At 43.8% G+C, this 20442-nt stretch overlaps 2 protein-coding genes across 2 annotated transcripts in view; both read left to right on the forward strand.

The window, feature by feature from the left end:
• The window catches only part of LOC114910704 (A disintegrin and metalloproteinase with thrombospondin motifs 19-like), a 36508-nt gene extending 26752 nt beyond the window's left edge, over nucleotides 1-9756 (forward strand). Inside the window, 4 exon segments of the mRNA XM_029252852.1 lie at nucleotides 914-1118; nucleotides 2348-2500; nucleotides 5398-5575; nucleotides 9567-9756. Coding sequence (XP_029108685.1) covers nucleotides 914-1118; nucleotides 2348-2500; nucleotides 5398-5575; nucleotides 9567-9718 — 688 coding nt within the window. The 3' untranslated portion in view covers nucleotides 9719-9756.
• A 5140-nt stretch (nucleotides 9757-14896) lies between these two features.
• Nucleotides 14897-19544, forward strand: LOC114910705 (major intrinsically disordered NOTCH2-binding receptor 1-like). The gene is given in 5 exon segments (XM_029252853.1): nucleotides 14897-14918; nucleotides 15024-15211; nucleotides 15945-16184; nucleotides 19354-19393; nucleotides 19396-19544. Coding segments are annotated over 5 exon segments (639 nt in total).
• The last annotated feature ends 898 nt before the right edge of the window (nucleotides 19545-20442 follow it).

Below are 20442 nucleotides of genomic sequence, written 5' to 3' on the forward strand. Positions count from 1 at the left end.
GCTGCGATGTCTGCGGGCGAGACGGCGATGGACTCTGGGCTCACGTCACGTTTCAGTCTGGCTGTCGGGCCGCCAGCTGGCCTCGCTCTCCTCTCCCGGTCCACCCCACCCGAGCCCTTCAGTGTTCTTGCCCTCACATCTGTCTCCCAGATGATCCATCATCATCCCGGCCGCTCCGTCCTCTCCCTCCTTCTACCCCAGAGCCCATCACCCCACGCCCCTCTACACCCCCCGTCCCCCCCGTCTCCCTATCCGTGCGCCATGAACAGCGCTCATAATAATCTCCCCATGCCCCTGGCCTCGCGCAGACGTACAGTACCTTCACATGAGCCTGCTCCAGACAGGAAATGGATTCCAGCAATGCCGTTCTGACGCCGACTTCGCCTGCTAAAAACAGGAAATTGGACGCTCTGACCCCGTTGGACATCCTCACTGTCGAAAATTGCTGCATGAAGTGTCCCATTTCTGCATTTTATGCTCTTAAAAGTGTATAAAAATCGTTTTACATTAAACCAAAAGGGAACTGAAAACATATACTGGATTCCTAAAATTCATTGTATAGTGTATGTAAGTGGAAAATTACTCATTTATTTGAGTTTTATTCACACACACACAGATAATTACTAATTATATTTAAAAATATATATATACATAAATGCATATATAGTGTATATTGCACTGTATATATCAATATTCTTAAATGTTTTAGAGGGACTCCTGGGAATTGTAATGTTTTATCATGTTGTAGTGTTTTCAAATAACAACAATGTAAAACTAAAAACAGAAATGTATTACCTGCAGAAAAATGGCCGATGTAATAGCGGATGCAATGGACTTCAACCACAGAGAGTTATGTATTATACGGTATGGGCAGCACAACAGATTTGATCGCACATGTGTTCCAACCCCCAAGGTGGATGATGACAGAGTGGACATCCTGCTCGAGGACCTGTGGGAAGGGTTCCCAGAGCCGGCAAGTGGCCTGCACCCTGCAGCTACGCAACGGTACCCTAGTAAAGGCCAAGGAACGGGACTGCATGGGCCCCAAGCCCGCGACCAGTCAGCGGTGCGAGGGCCAGGATTGCCTGACCGTGTGGGAGGCTGGCGTGTGGTCTGAGGTAGCTCTGTCATTTCTGGGTATCACGCTGTGATCAGTAAGGATGTCTAGCAATAGACACAACATAGCAAGGCTGAGGTTACATCAAGACTGGTTTACCTGTCAGTCATTCCCCTGGTGCTCCATCCCCTTTGATTCATCTCCTTTATATTCATTCATGTAGCTGATCCTTTTCTCCAAAGCCACTTAGAATATTTTAAGCTACATAAAATTATTTACCCATTTATGTAGCTGGGTAATTTTACCATATCAACTCTGGGTAAGTACCTGGATCGAGAGTACTACAGCAGATGACAGAATGTGAACTTAGGTTTTTTTAAGTCCAAAGGCAGCAGCACTAACCAGTACGCCACCTGCCGCCAGAATTTCATTCCAGTAAGTTTTGGATAAATTCAAACCAGCAGTGACCGCAAACGTTTTAACAATAGTCATTTGAAACAATGTATTAGTTGACTTTATGAAGTTTTCTAACACAAAACTTCTATAGTTGTCAAATCCTGTAATGAAAAATTTGTTTGTGTCTAGAATACTTTGCAGCAGTGTGTTTGCAATGCTTTTATGTGAGCAGCAGTAGATGACATTTATAGGTTTGAATTGTTTATCAGTAAGTGTAAGCACAAGTAAATGTGCCATTCTTTTACCATAGGGTAAAAGATGAACTGCAACCATTGGGATGAACCATAAAATAATCAAACGGAGAAGAGCCATTCAGAACTCATTTCATTGTAATAGGGGATGGATCCGCTGCTTCTGGGTGTGGTGGTCAGGCAGTCAGCATCTCATGAGCCCCAGGAGGGCGTTCTCAGTCTTCACTGGAAAGGAGAGCCATGATGAGCAGGAGTTCGTACTGATTATACGCTGAATTCATTCCACTTTGTTCTTAAGCTTTTCCGCTCAGTGTACTGACGACATTTGTATGTGATAATTATAACTGAACTTCTTGGGTGAATTTTAAAAAAAAAAAAATAATCCTCATTCTCTACTTGTAAGTTAAAACCACCTTAAAAACCTGTTCTGTAAGACACCATAATCCACCTGGGGATAGAAATCAAAACATCTGCGGTGGGGAAGGAGGGTTGTTTCCTTGCTTTTGATCGTCCTGCCAGGACCCCCAGTCATGATGCACCTGGGCAAATGCAGGGGACACATTGTTGGGACAGGTCTTATTGTAAATTGTGTGTGTGTCCCTCCTCCCCTGTGGTACGGGTAATTTTTTTTGGGAACTTGCAGTGCTCAGTGAAGTGCGGCAGAGGGGCTCGGCACCGGCCTGTGAAATGCACCAACCCGCGGCGCAAATGTGACCTGTCAACTGTGCCGCGCGAGGTGGAGGACTGCGAGGACTACTCCAAGTGCTACGTCTGGAGGACTGGAGACTGGGCCAAGGTGGGACACTTCCCTTCGAAGTGTTACTTATCCAAAGCGGTTTGTGCAGCAGGATAATTTATCAGAGCAATTGAAGCAAGGCAGGGGAAGCAGGTAGCGGGAAACAGGACTTAGTTGTTGCTGCATTAAATTGCTCCCTGCACTGCTGTAGTACCCTTGAGCAAGGTACTTACTCTGAATTGTTGAACTAGAAATACCCAGCTGTGACAGTAGTTAAAAACGTAAAAAGCTGCTATGGATCAAAGTATGAGTTAAACAACAGTTTAAAGATACCTTGCTCAAGGACCCTACCGGCAAAACTCTTGAGAGCCCAACTGGCAACGTATAGACGTCAGGTCCACAACCTTAACTTGTTCACCACCTGCTGCTCATTATCCACCAGTAAACATGAGATGTAATCCTATTTCCCCGCCCTGTGTTGAAAGCATCCAGACTCCTCCACATCCTACTGAGGCATGAGTCATATGGCAGGTGAACATCCTGGGACCTCCCTCCAGGACTGCTAGACCTTGTCTTACCCATCTGAGCCACACATATAATCGGAGTATTTCCTAGCTGACAACTAGCAATTTTGAGTAAATTTTAACGAGCTGGACTTACTGTTAATAATGTACTTGTGGATGGTAGTCAGACTGCAGAGTTAAATTAAACCATACTAGAAGTATCAACTCACTTCTGCTCTTAAATTCGTCCATTTGTCCATCCGATGATCCGTTGCCATCCACCACTTGTCCAAGCAGGGCCACAGTGGTCCACAATCTATTCTGGAAGTATAGGATGTGAGGCAGGATACACCCTGTATTGTTAGAAATGCATGCATACACAGACACACACACACACACACACACACACACACAATGGGAAATTTCAAGTCACCAGTTCACCTGAAACATGTCTTTGGACCGTGAGTAGACTCATGCATGCTACCTGTTGCTCTACTGTCCCATATAATAATAATAATAATAATAATAATCATCATTAGGGTTTCTGTAATAATGTTGGGATGCTCCCACACTAACCAAATACAACTGATGTTCAGAAATTGACAAGATCACACTGATGGGAACTGCAGATATCCTGCACAAAGTGTTGGGATGACTTTCTTTAGTCTCGTTTAGATTTAAAATCATCAAGAACCAGCTGAAGGAATTATGAAATATAGTAATGATAACCATATTGAAATGTGTTGCAAAAAATTAGTTTAAGAATTACAGTTGCATTTGTGTATTTTTGATAATTCAATTGTTAGAAATTAACTGAGAGCTCAGTTTGTTAAAGACCTATGTGCTCAGTGGCTCCCCAGATCAGAGTTTCATGCTCCTGGTTTGTAGTGTCAGGTACACCTCAAATGTGCAGACGTTTCATTGTTTTCAACAATTTTAAAAGGATGAGAATGTATTGAATTTCAAAGTGTACAGATGAGTTTAGAGACATTGCATTTCTGGTGTGTAAGAGGGCTGGACTGCTTCTGGCCCCGGCTCTGGGACAGGATGTGAGCGGGGAAAAAAAGATTGATGCGTGAATGACTGCAACACCCTCTGATGTTGCCCCAGAAATGGGGGTAACTGGCTTTTGAATGACAGGTTTATCACAGATACAGGGGAGGGTGGGAGAAATGGAAACACCGACTGGCTGGAAGGACCTTCAGCGTGTGACATAACGCCTGGGAGGCTCCGATTCTGACTGCCAGCCAACTTTGAGCGGGTCAGATGGGTTGACATGTCAGTGGAGTTATTCCTACTGGCACTGAAGAACGCATACAGCTCTTTAGCTGCATAGCTTACTGACGATTGCTCAAAACTCTCTTCCTTTTATATTCCCTAATATTACTTGGTATGAATTTCCAGTCGTCATCAATAACTGCTTGCCCAGTGTAAGGCAGCTGTGGTCCAGAGCTGGTCCTGGAAGGATAGGGTGTTCAGCAGGATGCACCCTGGATGGGACGCCAGTCCATCACAAAGCACATGTGAACATAGGGAAAACATGCCAACTTCATGCAGATTGAGCCACATTCAAACCCACAGCCCAGGAACTGTGAGACCCCAGTGCTACCTGATCTGTAACCATGCTGCCCTACATATTAATAGCTGAAAATAATCTTCGGTATGTTGTGCGAAGCACTTTTACCATTTTGTAAACTGATATATAAAACTTACATTACAATAATTTTTATATTAATGTAAAATTTTTCATTGATTCACTAATTGAAATGTTGAATGGAACACTGAAAAGTAAGTACGGTATTCTACCATACCCTCCCTTCGGCAGCAAGCTCTCCATCACTTATAAAGCATTAAAAAAACCTTGGACCATTGTGGCCTCCACCCTTTATGTGCTGCTCACACCACACTGTCCTGCCAACACATCACCTCCTGTCTTCCATTAATGATAACGCCATGGGCCACAGCCCACAGCCTCTCCTCACAGCAGGTACAAGACCCCCAGAGGACTCAGTGACAAACATAACATCACAGCACCATGGTCTAAATACCACTGACCTATGTTTGCCACATATAGGTTTATGACTTCCTGGTGAGAGATCAATTATTTCTTGGTATCTGGTTATCAAAATGGCCGATAAAACAAATTCAAGTTCTTTAAATATCCTGGTGCAGTTATATGAGGAAGTTCTTGGTATTGTTATCTACCATTTACATTTCCCTTGCTGGCACTTTCCTTCAAAGCTGCTCACAAGGATTTACCTGTTTATACAGCAGGGTAATTTTTACTGGAGCAATTCAAGGTAAGTACCGTGATCAAGGAGGGATTCAAAACCGGTTCCTTCTGGGCACATGGGGATTGATGTAACCGCTGCGCTACCTGCTGCAACCTTGACCCTTTGTTTCCCGTAGGCGTTTCGTTTCACCCTTGACCTGTATGCGCTGTGTTCTCTGCAGTGCTCTGTTACCTGTGGCAAAGGCATGCAGTCGCGTGTCATCCAGTGCATGCACAAGATCACGGGGCGCCACGGAAACGAGTGCTTCTCATCCGAAAAGCCGGCGGCGTACCGGCCGTGCCACCTGCAGCCTTGCAACGAGCGCGTCAATGTCAACACCATCACTTCGCCGCGCCTCGGTAAGCGTCACGTCCTTGTCGCTTTGCTGCCGTGTTGCATGAGACCACCTCTACCATCACACCTTGCACCTCTGTCTGCACTACTCTCCATTTACATGTATTCATTTAGCAGATGCTTTTCTCCAAAGCGACATACATCTCATAGAAATTACAATTTGTGCATTACATTCGGAGAAAGAGACATAGCTGCAGATGTGTGATTCTTAAGTAGTTTGTTTCCTTCACCATATGCACCGATGTTCATCACACAAGTACTCTGATTGCGATGGCTTTTCATATTTTTCATTAGGAAATATGAGGATTTTCAAAGAGCCATAATGAGACCTGCAGCCATATTTTAATATCATTCTCTTCTCTTATCATGCCTGTATTGTACTGACACATCACATGTCTTTGTGATGCCACAGTGGTCACAGCTATGTGAATTAGTTTACTGTCATGAGCATTTGTCTCAGATATAGATAACAGATAACAGAATGATCATTTATTGTCCTGCGTCACACCCTGTGCTTCTGGGATAGGCTCTGAATCACTGCAACCTGACATTTGACAAGTGGTTATTGATAATGAATGAATGAATGAATGTCACTAATGCATAGTGACATGTGTCCTGTACTAAAGACGTCGCTTCCATGCAGCCGCACTACAAAGTGCCAAAAATATATGCTTTCTCATAGATCTTTGCGCAATATCAGTCTGCAAGTTTCACATTGAGGATCTCAGGTATCTCGTCTTCCCCGTTTTTCAAGGTTTCTTTGGGCTCGCTTATTTCAAGGCTGAGTCTTTGATAGGAAGACGGCTAACAACATTAAAACAGGGAAACCCTTAAAAGTACATTTTTTTGTTGTAACAGATTGCTCCCATAGGGTCCACTGTGTGCGTTATTCCTTTTCCAATACTTTATTGCGGCTAAGTGCTACCCCTCCGGGACGAAAAAAATTTTCAGCTCGGAGCCAAAAAGCATCTTCAGTGACGTTGTTGTTTATAATTAAGGTGCGGTTGGTTTTGTTTGCGTTTGACTGTGAACACAACTGCCGGGAGGGATGTGTGTGTGATACGTCTATTGGCCGCATATCATCACTTTAGGAGTTGGGCAATGATGCACACGTGCCGCACTCTTCTGTACGTTCACGCAGATAGAATGCGAAGAGCAGCCTAGCTAGGCCAAAACTCACAGTACGCAGCAGTAAAGTAATGTAATTTTCACTTTTTTTGACCTTAACAGATAGGGGGTGCAGTGGCGCGGTGGCGCGGTGGGTTGGACTGGGTCCTCCTCTCTGGTGGGTCTGGGGTTCGAGCCCCGCTTGGGGCGCCTTGCGACGGACTGGCGTCCGGTCCTGGGTGTGTTCCCTCCCCCTCCGGCCCTATGGGCTGAGTTGCCGGGTTAGGCTCCGGTTCCCCGTGACCCTGTATGGGACAAGCGGTTCAGAAAATGCATGCATGCATGACCTTAACAGTAGTTTGTTCCTTTGGTATAAAGGATCCCACAGGGTTATTTCACTGACAGTTTGTGTGAGGTGTTTGTTTCACTTCTTCTAGTCACTGCTTCCATGTTGGGAGCAATACGATGTTAAAAAAGGGTAGAAAAGTTTCATTTTGATTCAGCAGCGAATGGAGAGGCCTCATGGCACATATGTGACTTTTCACAAGCACAAACCAATGTTTACACCCCGTTTCCTTCCATTGTACAAGTGTGTCAACAAATTGTTTGCGTCTCAGGTTCGCCCCATTCTCCTCCATACAGTTTGATATGCAGTGGACCAAACATAATTTTATTGTTGTACGCAAGGCTCATGTCAGCAGCATGGTGGCACAGCGAGTAGCGCTGCTGTCTCACAGCACCTGGGTGGTGCGAGAGGACGTCGGTCCAATCCCCCCTCAGTGTATGTGGAGGTTGCATGTTCTCTGCATGGGTTTCCTCTGGGTGCTCTGGTTTCCTCCCACACTCTAAAGATGGGCTGTTCAGGTTCCCCCAGAGTGTGTTCCATTGATGTATGGATAAGTAACCCAATGTAAGTAGTGTATCTATCAGTGTAAGTCACCTTGGTGAATAAGGTGTCTGGGCTCATAACACTACATAGTATCCATTAGAAGTTTCTTTGGAGAAAAGCATCTGTTAAATAAATAAATATCAGAAATAATAATTCATATATGTATATATAAAACAGTACTTAAGAGGCAGTATTAAATGATCATGGGTGCCTTTACTGCTGTAGTTAATGAATGTCTGAGTATAAAGAATTGCTCCAGTATTTTGCATTAGGGTACAGAGGGAGTTTTAGACAAGAGTGCCACCTATAGGCCCAGTCTAGGACCTAAATAGGTTGACATCCCAAAAACCACATGACTGCTTTCTCGCTTTCCATGCAGCTATTTGTGTAATGTAAATGTAAATGTTAAAAAAAAAGTAATGTAAATATTTAAAAAAAAAAATATTAGGAAGTGTCGATGGGATAAAGTTTTATACAGCTACTAATGTGAGCATTGGTTCATACGGTGGAAAGTAACTGTACTTTAGAATCCCACGTCTCCAAGTGTCTCTTTCTGCTAATGTAATGAACACATTGTATTTTCTATGAGATGTACGTCGCTTTGGAGAAAAGTGTCTGCTGAACGAATACATATAAAGGTAATATAAATGTAGATTACTGGGCAATCGATTGCTTATTGTTTTATATTACCGGTCAAAACCTTATTTATGGCTATTAGCAGAAAGCTATGCTGCCAATGAAATAATTTTAATAGTATAATGTATATATATAATAATATGCAATAAAGTCAAGTTCAGAATACAGTTAACTGATTATCTATGCATAGGTGGTTGTCAAGGCTGTAGTTCAACAAAATGTAACGGAAATATGAACATAATCAAAGATAATTAAAAAAGTGGTGCATTTATAGCATATATAAAGTATTTTTCAGGTCTTGAGTTCCAGAGTGTAGCTCAGCACTCACACCTGTGTCAGAATAACAGGTACCCATGGGTTACGACTGAGGCCTTTTCTTGTGTTGTGTGCTTCTCAATTGTGCATTAGCGCTGAAAGCGTTCCTGCTGGTTTTTGGGGTGTAGAAATAGATGTGGAAGCATTATTACAGTTGTCTGTAATTTGTGAGCTTCGGCGCTGCCTGCGATGCCAGATGTCGCTCGCTTTGGCCGGAGAGCTGCTTCTTCACAGAGTGAAAACATCTTCACTGTCATCTGTCAAGGTGGAAATTGCTGACCATCTCTGGTTCAGAAAACACAAGACAATTACCCTTAACAGATAATATGTCACTTGCACATCTGTTTCATTTAAGCAGTCTTTCTCATCTGACATAACAGGTGTGTAATAACCAATTCCATATGTTGGTTTAGAAGAAATCGTGTGTAGCGCGAAAACGGTAGTGCAGGTGGAAATGGGGAACCAAGTTGGATTGTGTTCAACCAAGTAGGCAAGTAGAATCAGGTGTGTAACTCGGTCACCTATTCATTTTATAAGTTTAAGATTTATATTTTATATTAATGTTTAAGTTTATTTTAATTTAAGTATTTTATACAGGAATAATGAGCATCCTTACAGGGTTCCATGCTTTCAAGCAGCACTGTACATAGCTAGGAGTTTGACAGATTCCCCTCATGGATAAATAGATACCTACAGGTTATCAGTCTGTGAATACTTCATAAAAATGTGAATCGAGATACAACCCATGACTGGTTTGAGGAAACAAGAATACGCATCAGAGTTATTTTTGTGACTCTTTTTGCTAAAGCCCTGTGGCCAAACACTCTTCCTCACTTTTATTATTGTATATGTGTCGGTATTATTCTGTGTGTGTTATCCCACTGTGCGCACATGTCCAGTGTGGCTCCAACTCCAGCCTCATCTCTCAGCTGAAAACACCCCCGGTGTCCTCTAACACTCACTCATGACCTGATGAGGGTGACATGTTTATCAGTGTCTCGCAAGCTTGGGTATTCCAGGCTCAACAAGTGTGTGTGTGTGTCCCTCAGCCGCCTTGACATTCAAGTGCCTTGGGGACCAGTGGCCGGTGTACTGCAAGGTGGTCCGGGAGAAGAACCTGTGCCAGGACATGCGATGGTACCAGCGCTGCTGCGAGACCTGCAGGGACTTTTACGCTCAGAAGATGCAGCTGAGAAGTTGACACCACCAGAGAAGGACGGTTTCACTTTATTTATACCAAGTGCACTTATTAAAAAAAAAAAAAAAAAAGTACATATGTCAAGCAAACTCATCTGTTTCCAACTTATTTAATCGTTGTAATTTATTTTTTGGTATTCTGCTGATTGTGCCTATTAGTAATGAACGCTTTCTGATGAAGACTCTCTAATAGTTTTGTTTCTGGCATACCTCCTCAAGGAGAACAGGTGCTGTACCTTACATGCAGTAAATGCAGCTATAAGCAGCAGTTTACATTGCAATGGGATTCTGGGTTGGAATCGCTCAACTTGCTCATTCATCAGGGTGTAAGAACCCAATACCTTCTGCCTAAAAGATCTGGTATTTGTAGGGCCTTGACTGCTTCCTCTTTCTTTTGTTCTGTCTGCTGGTCTTACAGCACCTTTGCATGACAACAGTAGACGCTACATCACACCGGTTTTATTTTCACTGTAAAATTCCAATATTCTTTGTAACTTTTAGTTTAAGTATTACATAAAAGGCTAGTTGTGCTGTCTGCAGTTTTAGGGCAGATGGATAAGGGTTTAATTAAATGTAGAGTCATCCCCTACTGGATAATATCTGTGCCTTTTTAACTGCTCCATCCTTTGTGTCTAAAATGACAGTAAAGTCAGTGAAACAGTGGTATTTAAAAAGTAATTGGTATAACAATTTACAGTACACTGGTTCCTCATACTGCAACGCTGAATTGGACAAGGGTTTATAGGCAGTGAGTGACTGTTAGCTGCACGGTGTGTTGCTGATTTTTTTAAGATAAAATGTTCTTTTATTTCTTAATTTTCACATTTACCTGATGCTTTTCTCTAAAGTGATTTATATTACTGAGCTATTCACAATTGTTTACCCTTTCATATGGCTAGACAATTTTTTCCCCCGAAGAAATTCGGGGTATTAAAATACAATACTTGGTAGGATTTCAACCTCCTACCTGGAGGGCCAAAGGCAGCAGCTCAAATCACTACACTACCAGCTGCCCCCATGGTTTTTAATGACATTTTTATTACTTGTCTTTTATTCAGTGTGGTGGTGGTGGTGAAAGTGGCTGAGCTGGTGAACAATTTTAAATTAGAAAGAGACTTCTGGCTCCAATTGTGGTGGTAAGTTGAGGAGTCAGTGTATTTCAATAAATGAGTAAATCACACAGAGCCGACCAGGTCACATCCCTGCTCTGAATTCATCAGTGCAACAACAATAATAACTCTATTATCATTATTCTAATAATAAATTCCATCAAATTCTATCAGAATGTGTCAAAAATATGACCGCTTAACAGTGCAAATGTACGATATTTCGGACTGGAGGGGCTGAAAAAAGTGCCTTCTGGGGTCCAGCATCTGACTGGGTCACCTACAAGTAAAATGTCCTAGATTAAAATACCATACTTTGATCGTTGCCATGGGAATTAATTCCAGGTGCACACTGCCCATTAGTTAAAGTTTGCCCTGAGACGATAAGAGTTTGAGCTCTGTATGTGTTCTACGCCCTCCGGTGTGCTGCTGTATCTGCCCTGGTACTGTACCTCACCTTTGAGGCTCAGCATATAGCAGTGCTGTACGCCCAGCCAGAAAGCAATCAAAAACTGAAAAAGTTTCAGTATTAATGTGCATGTCATAATACAAACCTGAGAAGATTTCAGACGCATGAAATCCCTATAATTTTTGTTCAAAGCACTTTAGAATCCCCTTTGGTATCAGATATTGATCGGGTCAGCATTTTCAAACCAGAACTCTCACTAGAATAAAGCAAACGTATCTTTGCAACATTAAATTTGGTGTCATATGGGACTTCCTTTCCTTTAACCACTTCTTACCTTATTGACTCCAAAAGTGGGAATAAAAGGGAATAAGCAGTATCAAAGATGTGGATCGAGCACACAAAATATACCAGATATTTTATTGTTTTGCACTGTGCCTCCTTTCCAGCCAATGCATTGTTCATTCTACAGTGAAAAACTACGACATTTTCTGTCCAAAAAAAGCTGTAAACTTTTTTCCGATTACTTACACACTATGCGTATATAGTTTCTACGCTATAAGTGGAAACAGACAACTCGTTTGCTCTTTTTACTTTAAGGTCTTGCTTTTTGGATAGTACATAGTTCTGTGCTTTTAATACGTTTGCATCTCTCGGAGAAAATGGTTACCAGAAGCTTCATTGTATTGAGTTTCTTGTGAGCAGATGCTGGCAACTGAAGCACATTGACATTTCCTGTTGAGTTGTATGTTTAATAGAAATCAAGTGTTTTGCATCAGGTTATGGAGCCAAAATCATATGCTGGGCCCCTATTGGTCATTTCCCCAGCAAATCAGCTGGTGAAATAAACCTCTGTTTCTGGGCAAAATCCATTTTGCCGCAGTTTTTGGGCTTCCACCAGGTCCTTCCTGTTTAGCACTAGTGACCTCATTTTTCGGTAATGAAACCAGAGGAGCGCAGTGACACAGATCCACAATTAGGATAACAGATGAACAGCCTTAAGATCCACTTTATGAATGTGGCTCATTACTGCTCAAAGAGACAGCGGTTAGTTGTAAAGGCCATTTAGAGCTTAGAGCCTTGCATTAACCGTGGAAAAGGGTTTGGACACTGAATTTTTCACAGTGCAATAAGGTCTGGTTCACCTCCGTAAAATCTGTTACAGGTCTTGTAACAATCAGTGGTCTTTGACAGGAATTTTGCTATCGCTGTCACTACATTTACATTTACATTTATTCATTTAGCAGAAGCTTTTCTCCAAAGCGACGTACGTCTCGGAGAAAAATACAGTTTTTCAGAATGGCGATACTCATACAGAAGTATTATCGCAACGGTAATTTCTACTGACCCATGAAAGCTTCCTTCTGTTTTCGATCAATGAATTCGTTGAAGTTATCGTGTATATCCAGTATACAACAAAGGGATATTTCAAGCAGTGTCGTAGCGAAAGAGGAACCACAAACTCCCATATCATAGTGCTTCATAGTTAAAACGATTTGGTTTGAGTTCATCCTTTGAATAGACAGAACTGTATTAAGTAAAGTTAAAGCTCGTCTCACTCGTGTCCGTTTCCAGCTCAAACGTCTAAATTCAAAGTGATTTAAACCTTTATTTGTCCTACGTAGGTGCATTAAATCCATGCTTTGATGTTCATGGCGAGAGTAAACAGTAATTACTTCCTTTTAGCTGAAATCCATTCCGAATAAGCATGTACATAATATCCAGGAAATGAATTTAAAAATCAGCAGAGGAATAAATAAAAGATAAAGGAAGCAGATGGCACTGTTAACATGCTGATGTGTTTTATTAGTTCATTTATATCCTCCTGGGACCCAGACCCATTTTTGTCCTCTCTAGAGGACATATATTTTTAAGTGCATCTCCCAAACGGTACGTGCCGCAATGCTAATGCATTTCATTGAGGGCTTTCTTTTACATGTACATCTATTCATTTCACAGACACTTCTCAAAAATTCTCAAAAGCAACGTACAGCTCACAGCGAGCACTTTTAAGCACTTTAAGATGATACCGCACGGGGCTGGGAGAACTTCCTAGAAATAAATCCAAAACACTTTTTTGATGCTGGGTCTCAAGAGGATATAATGCACGGAACAGCCAGAAAATGGTAAATACAGCGGTTCTTTACTACTTAAAGTAATTTGTGAGTCGAGTCATAATTCAAAGCACAAATGCAGATGCAGCTTTCCTTTTGGGCTTTTAAAGTAGTTCTGTGTCAGGCCAATATGAAGTGATGCTTGAAATATCCATCCTTGTTTGACAGCGTTTATCTGATGCTACACGGTAGAGGTCATAATGGGCCCGCTGCAAATGGAACCGGAGATGACTTTCAATACCTCTGAGCAGTTATGAAGGGACACGTCTCCCCCTCCAAAAGTGTAAAACGAATACCTGCAAAGCTGGGTGAACCTAAAGGGATGTCGGAGTCATGTTCAGCCACCGTTTAATTTAATGATCTTGTTTATCATATGCTGTCTTCCATGTATCACAGCCAACGTTCTGTAGCCTTGTGCTTCAAAGTTACCCAGTTAGAGCTACATGATGCTTTATTAAAGAAGAGGCATTTTATCTGCTGTATATTGTATAATATCTTCAGAATATTCCTGTCAGTAGTAAATATTTTTTCATACACTCTACTTGAATAAAATATGTAGAAATTGAAAAAGAAATAAAATAAAACACTGTACATGTTTACACTGAATTACTGTTGCACTGGTTCATGTTTCTAAGTGTCTTCAGCTCAGCAAGACGGCTCAGTTTTAATCATCTGGCCTTCGGCGAAAAATCATTCAGGACTGAGTGTGACTAGTATTCAGTGAGCAATTTTCTGTGTTTCTGCAATAAAATGTTGCATCTGAACAGCTGGCTTCTGCTGCTTCTGTGTTGCATCCACACTGGACGCTTTACAGGTTTCGGAAATTGCTTCCTTGTCATCTTCTCATGAAAAATACAAATAAACTATACATCATTACATTATAATCCAAACCAGGTGTGTTCCACTCTTGTATTTCATGGTATTCTTTGGATAGGTTGACATTATTTTTCATATTTTTTTTTGACATTGTTTGAAAAAAATGTAAATAATCTATATATGTATATATATAATATAGGGGGCGCAGTGGGTTGGACCAGGTCCTGCTCTCCGGTGGGTCTGGGGTTCGAGTCCCGCTTGGGGTGCTTTGCAATGGACTGGTGTCCCGTCCTGGGTGTGTCCCCTCCCCCTCCGGCCTTTTGCCCTGTGTTGCCGGGTTAGGCTCTGGCTCCCTGCGACCCCGTATGGGACGAGCGGTTTCAGATGATGATGTATATGCAAGAAAGCTATGTCTATATCAAATACATCAATTAATTGTCCAAAACACATTTTGGCATTAATTCCAATTACTTTTCAGAATGTGCTGTAAAAATGATCCGTTACACAGTGATTAAAAATTGAAATAGCCTTTAACGTAACACCTCAGCAGCATTCTCCTACGAGTCTGTGTCCTTGCAGGTAGTCTAAACTGGCATCGTTTGCCGAACTCTCCAGAATAAATGAATGTAAGGTTGTAAAGAGCCGCGTGATGGAATGTGAATGTAAGCGGTCAAACTGGTGATCCAGCTGTACTGAAACACCGCAGCGCAAGTCCCAGAGAGCTTTGCATGCGCACCTCCATGCCGTGGGGCTGCGTGACAGGTGAGGTGGGCTCGGATACGGTTACACACACCTGCCGAACACGGCAGCGCATCATGAATAATTAGAAGCTCGGATTACTTGCAGCCCTCGTCTTGCCTCCCGCAGCAGCCGAGACGGGGACCCGGGGTCGAGGCATGGACCTGTCGGCTCTTCCCAACAACAACCGCCCGGAGAAGCTCCTCCAGCTGGACGTGAATTCGCTGCCCGCCAGCCATGGGATGTTTGAGGTGGGGTCCGCGATGGGGGCGGCGCTGTCCGGCGGGAAGCAGTGGCAGAACAGGGTTTACTACCAGGTAAATTACCACCGAGCAGCTGGAAAGGCAGTTGTTCCCTGCGTGGAGAAATGCATGAGATAGGGCTGACATCTCAACACGTTTCGTGTCCATGACCTCATGCTGCTTTCCCATCACGTTTATACACGAAACTTTTTGTTTTCCTGTTAGTACAGAGGGGGGCATGGTGGCGCAGAGGCGCAGTGGGTTGGACCGAGTCCTGCTTTCCAGTGGGTCTCGAGTTTGAGTCCCGCTTGGGGTGCCTTGCAATGGACTGGCGTCCCGTCCAGGGTGTGTCCCCTCCCCCTCCAGCCTTTCGCCCTGTGTTGCTGGCTTGGGCCCCGGCTCCCCGCGACCCCCTATGGGACGAGCGGTTTCAAATGATGTGTGTGTGTGTTAGTACAGAGCATTTTATGCAAGACATGTATAAATTAATGAGTTGTTCAGACACTCTCTTCCTGAATAAAATTACCACGGCCCTGCTGGAAAAGTACGAAGGCATTGCAGCACATATCCAGATGAGTGGGTGGACTTTGTTTTACTTTGATTTGTCCAAGGTCACAAATCAAATGTGACTTGATGCTTCGTGCAGGAGTGTTTGGACATGATCCATCCAGGCTGGAATAAACCTTGGCAATAGATGAGAGCGTGCAGTACAATGAGAGCCTGTTGACGTGTTCGCCCTTTGCGCTGCGGGATATAAGCTCCTGAGGGACACCGTACAGGCCTGAACCCCCCTCCGCTTCTCTAACAGAGGGAGCAGAAGAGGGTGAACCGCCACAGACCATCTCCGGAGGACAGCCCCGTGTTTGTGGACCGGGACCTCGAGAAGCACATAACTCAGGTCACGCTGAAAGGCACGGTGAAGACGAATCCGCTCTACACAGACATGAAGAGCGCCCACAGCTGGGAGACCAAAAAGTCGAAACCCTCGTGGACCATCCAGGAGTACGACAGACACTCGTTGCGCTCCGGTTTAGCAGACTATTTGAAGGTAACGTGAACACATATGGTCTGTGAAATGAATATGTTGAGATGGTCACTTTCTTAAACTGTTAACCTTCCGGTGACAAAGTCTTTCAACATCAGGTCAGCTTTTAGTATCCTTTATTATTATTATTATTATTATTATTATTATTATTATTATTATTATTATTATTTACATCCTGCATTAGCCATGTATTGGCCATGGCAGGTAATGCTGGTATTTCACAGCTCCTTAGCTGATTGATGAGTGTGGGGTTCAATCCCAGCTTGGGGTGTGTGGAGTCTGTATGTTCTCCCAATGTTTGTACCCTGTCAGCAGGCATGGACGAAGGCACTGGCAAACCTCTTCTGTCCCCTCCCTCGTCGCGGAAACCGTGTCAGCGGCCGCTATCGGTCGGGTTCGACTCAATCGCACTTCCATCACCATCGCTGGCCATATATACCTGCTTCAGTTTTCACTCTCCTGCCAGTGGCTGCTGTTGTTCTGCAACAGTCCAGGTTCTTCCAGAACAATTTTATTCGCAGAGAATATTTCAGACAATCGCATCCTTGAGTGACAACGAAAAAACTTACATCTTTGCCGGGATCCATTTTCACTCTGCGGACACATCTGTGCTGCATTGAAAGGAGCCTCAAACTGATGAAAGGGATATAGATTAAGCGTTTATGACTCTGGAAGCTCAGCAGCCCATTGGGCCTCTGTGATCATCATCATTGAGCGTACTGATTAGTCAGTTATTCTACATTAAGCACATGGAACGTCAGTCAGAGTGTTACTGGCTTACTGCCTTTGAAGTGGATATGCATCATCACACATCGTCCAAACCGCTTGTCCCATAAGGGGTCACGGGGAGCTGGAGCCTACCTGGCAACACAGGGCGTAAGGCTGGAGGGGGAGGGGACACACCAAGGACGGGATGCCAGTCCATCGCAAGGCACCCGAAGCAGGACTTGAACCCCAGACCCACTGGAGAGCAGGGCCTGGTCCAACCCACTGTGCCACCGCACCCCCAAAGTGGGTATATATAAGTATATATGGGAAGAATAATTAAATAGATCTATCCTGTTCACCTATTTATTATCATTAGTCACTTGTCCAGTGGAGGGTGGCAGTGACCCAGAGTCTGTCCCAGAGCAAAGGGTGTGTGGCAGGGCATACAATGGACAGGGCACCAGCCCATTGCAGGCAGTCGCACACACTCATTCTGAAAGGCTCATCACCCTGTTAAGCAGGAGTCTGTTATACGTGGGTCAAATCGCCGTTTCGTTTGAGAAAAATAATGCAAAGCTGCTCCAAAAACACCAAAATAAAAGTCAAGCAATAAAATTACCATATTTTGTCATCTTTATACCAACAACTATTGCACAGTAGGTGTGGTGGCGCAGCAGGCTTGGCTGGGTCCTGCTCTCTGGTGGGTCTGGGGTTCGAGTCCCTCTTGGGGTGCCTTGTGATGGACTGGCGTCCCGTCCTGTGTGTGTTCCCTCCCCCTCCAGCCATCCGTTGCCAGTTTAGGCTCCGGTTCACCGCAAGCCTGCTTGGGACACCTGGCTTCAGTCAGTGTGTGCGTATTGCACAGTAGATATTTTTTTTGCATTTCTGACAGTACAGCTAATTTACATAGACGTCCAAGTGGTTTATAATGTAAGATCGGCTACAGCTGCCAACTGATGTCTCCAGCACATCAATGTAACTGTAAAAACTGCACATTTGTGCATGACGTATAACACCTTGTCCTGTATATCTTGAATGTATATATGATATTTACTTCTGCAGCCTATTTTAATTTACCAGTACACCAAATTTTCTGCAGGACCATATTTTGCATGGGACACTAAGAGTGTACGAAGGAACTGGTGGTGAGGTGTCCTGCAGGACCGAAAGCACTTTGCCTTCTAGTTAGATCTTCTATCTTCCAAACACAAAATGTCAGTCTTATTGTTCGAAAGTCATCTTTTGACATAATAAATTGTGTTTGGTGATATGTCAAATAGTAATGGAAACTATGGGGTCCCCGTGTAGGCGGTGCTTTGTCGCAGTAACCCCCCCCCCTCCCCGGGTTACGCAGAAGGTCGTGGTCCAAAGCGAGCCAAAGAATGACGTCTGTGTCGCTCCATTAAGGAGATTTCTGGATTCTCACCGCGGTAATGTAACACCTTACCGCCGCAGAGCAGCGCTGAAGAAAAGATCAGGCAGGAAGTCACAACGAAAAGAGCGGCAAACAACCGGCCACTTAGAGGCAGGATGTAATGACATCACATCCGTGTCCAAGCGCATGAACCAGATGGTCGACAGCAGAGAAAAAGCCCTATAAACAGATTAAGGCGTGCGATTTCAATATTTAATGCCGGGGTTCAGTTTGAGGATACCGCTTCATTGCTGATTTGAAACAAACGATACGTGACATGCTTTCGGAGAGGAAACACCGTCAAAACCCGAACGCGCCGCTGATGACGTTCCAGTCCTGCGTTCTTATATTGATTCGTTTTATTCTGTCCACTTTAAAGGGGGACAGTAAGGCTCCATGGTTTCTCACAAATATTCAGGTCACAGGACCAATCTGGACCTCAAAGAAAACCTTGTCTCTTGCTAATGCTCAGTACATGGTGCATGCAGGTCATGTCCTGTTAGGCCTGGCAAACTGCAACCAGGTGGTCACAGGTTCAGCTCCCACTGCTGCTATAGTGCTGCTGATCAAAGCACTCAGCGTGAATTGATACACTAACAGTATCCTGCCGTATAAATGGGTGCATTGCTGTGATGCTAATTATCTAATGTCATAAGTCATCCTGCACAAAGGAGATGGTTAAATAAAGGTTTATGATGATAATAATTGTTGTGATCTGATGATGATGATGATGATGGAGGAGGAGTGGGTTTGGCCGGGGCTCACTGTGTGGTGGGTCTGGGGTTCGAGTCCTGCTTGGGGTGCCTTGCGATGGACTGGCGTCCCGTCCTGGGTGTCTCCCCTCCCCCTCCAGCCTTACGGCCTGTGTTGCCGGGTTAGGCTCCGGTTCGCTGCAACCCCGTTCGAGACAAGCGGTTGTAGACATTGCGTGTGTGTGTGTGTGTGTGAGATGGAGGATGACGATGGATCTGTCCTTTAGGACCCAACGCAAAGTCAACGAAGATCTTGTGTGGTATTTTCCCAACAACACAGCATCTCGTTCTTGCGTAGGAGGACCCCAGGGATCTGAACTTCTGGCTGGAGGATCTCTACACCCAGGCTTCGACTCCCTGCTGAAGAAGAAAGAAGCTGAACAGAGAAGAAACAAGCTGTGTAAAATTGTGTCCTATGTTATACTGCTCACTGTTGCCCTTATTGTCATCATTGTTGTGCCAATTGTTGCTACAAACAATAAAAACTGATTTCCACAAAGGAAGGAAGTGTTTTATTTTTTTTACCAGGACTGTTCTGCATTTTCTGTAGCTTTAAATAGCTCCGTATTGCTCTGAAATAACAATGATTGTTATGATGAAGTGTGTGCAATTACAGATGTTCTATTTGTTTTGTTGCTGCTGAGAAGTTATGACGCTGGCATTCTTCCAAATTTAAAAAATCAGATTCACACAACTTGATTCTGAAGCCTCCCTGGTGCAGATCGGCACTGTGCTTGTCGGAACAATTCTTTTACGAGGAAAATGTGTATTTGCTCATACTACATAGGAAGTAAAATCAGCGCGGTGTTCATGTTGTGCGTTCCTTGGGTGAATTTTAAAAAAATTTAATTTCCCTTCAAATAATGCATGATCACATAAAACGCTGGATTGCACGATAAAGTCAAATTAAAATACTGATGCTGCATGTTCATAATTTTGCAGATTTAACAACGATGTTTTGAGTCTGATCTTCAAGGGGCTAAAATAAGCAGGTCCTCCTGTATCATTTAAGAATATGGACAATTAAGTGTATTTCTGACTTGGAATCCCAGAAGGGTTGGTACGAACGACTAATTGAAAGTTAAAGCCAGTGGTTGAACATGGATTCAGCACAAAGTAGGGCAGCATCGATGGAAGTGGCGTCCTCAGCCGCAAGTCTATAACGGAGTGCTCGAAGGCCTCCTCGGGCTACAGCCGCTCCTCGGCGCAGAGAGCGGCGTTCCGCCATGACGTATTACCTCTGGACACTGAAAATACCTCGAGAGCTGCTCAGTAATCACAACGCCATCCGGCCCTCTCTCCTCCACATGGACCTGCGTCTCATGTTCTATGGCCTATGATGGACTTATAACAGAACTCTGCTGCTACTGACAACATTACAAACTAA

This window comes from Scleropages formosus, chromosome 6 (genome assembly GCF_900964775.1).
Source record: "Scleropages formosus chromosome 6, fSclFor1.1, whole genome shotgun sequence".
Lineage (NCBI taxonomy): Eukaryota > Metazoa > Chordata > Actinopteri > Osteoglossiformes > Osteoglossidae > Scleropages > Scleropages formosus.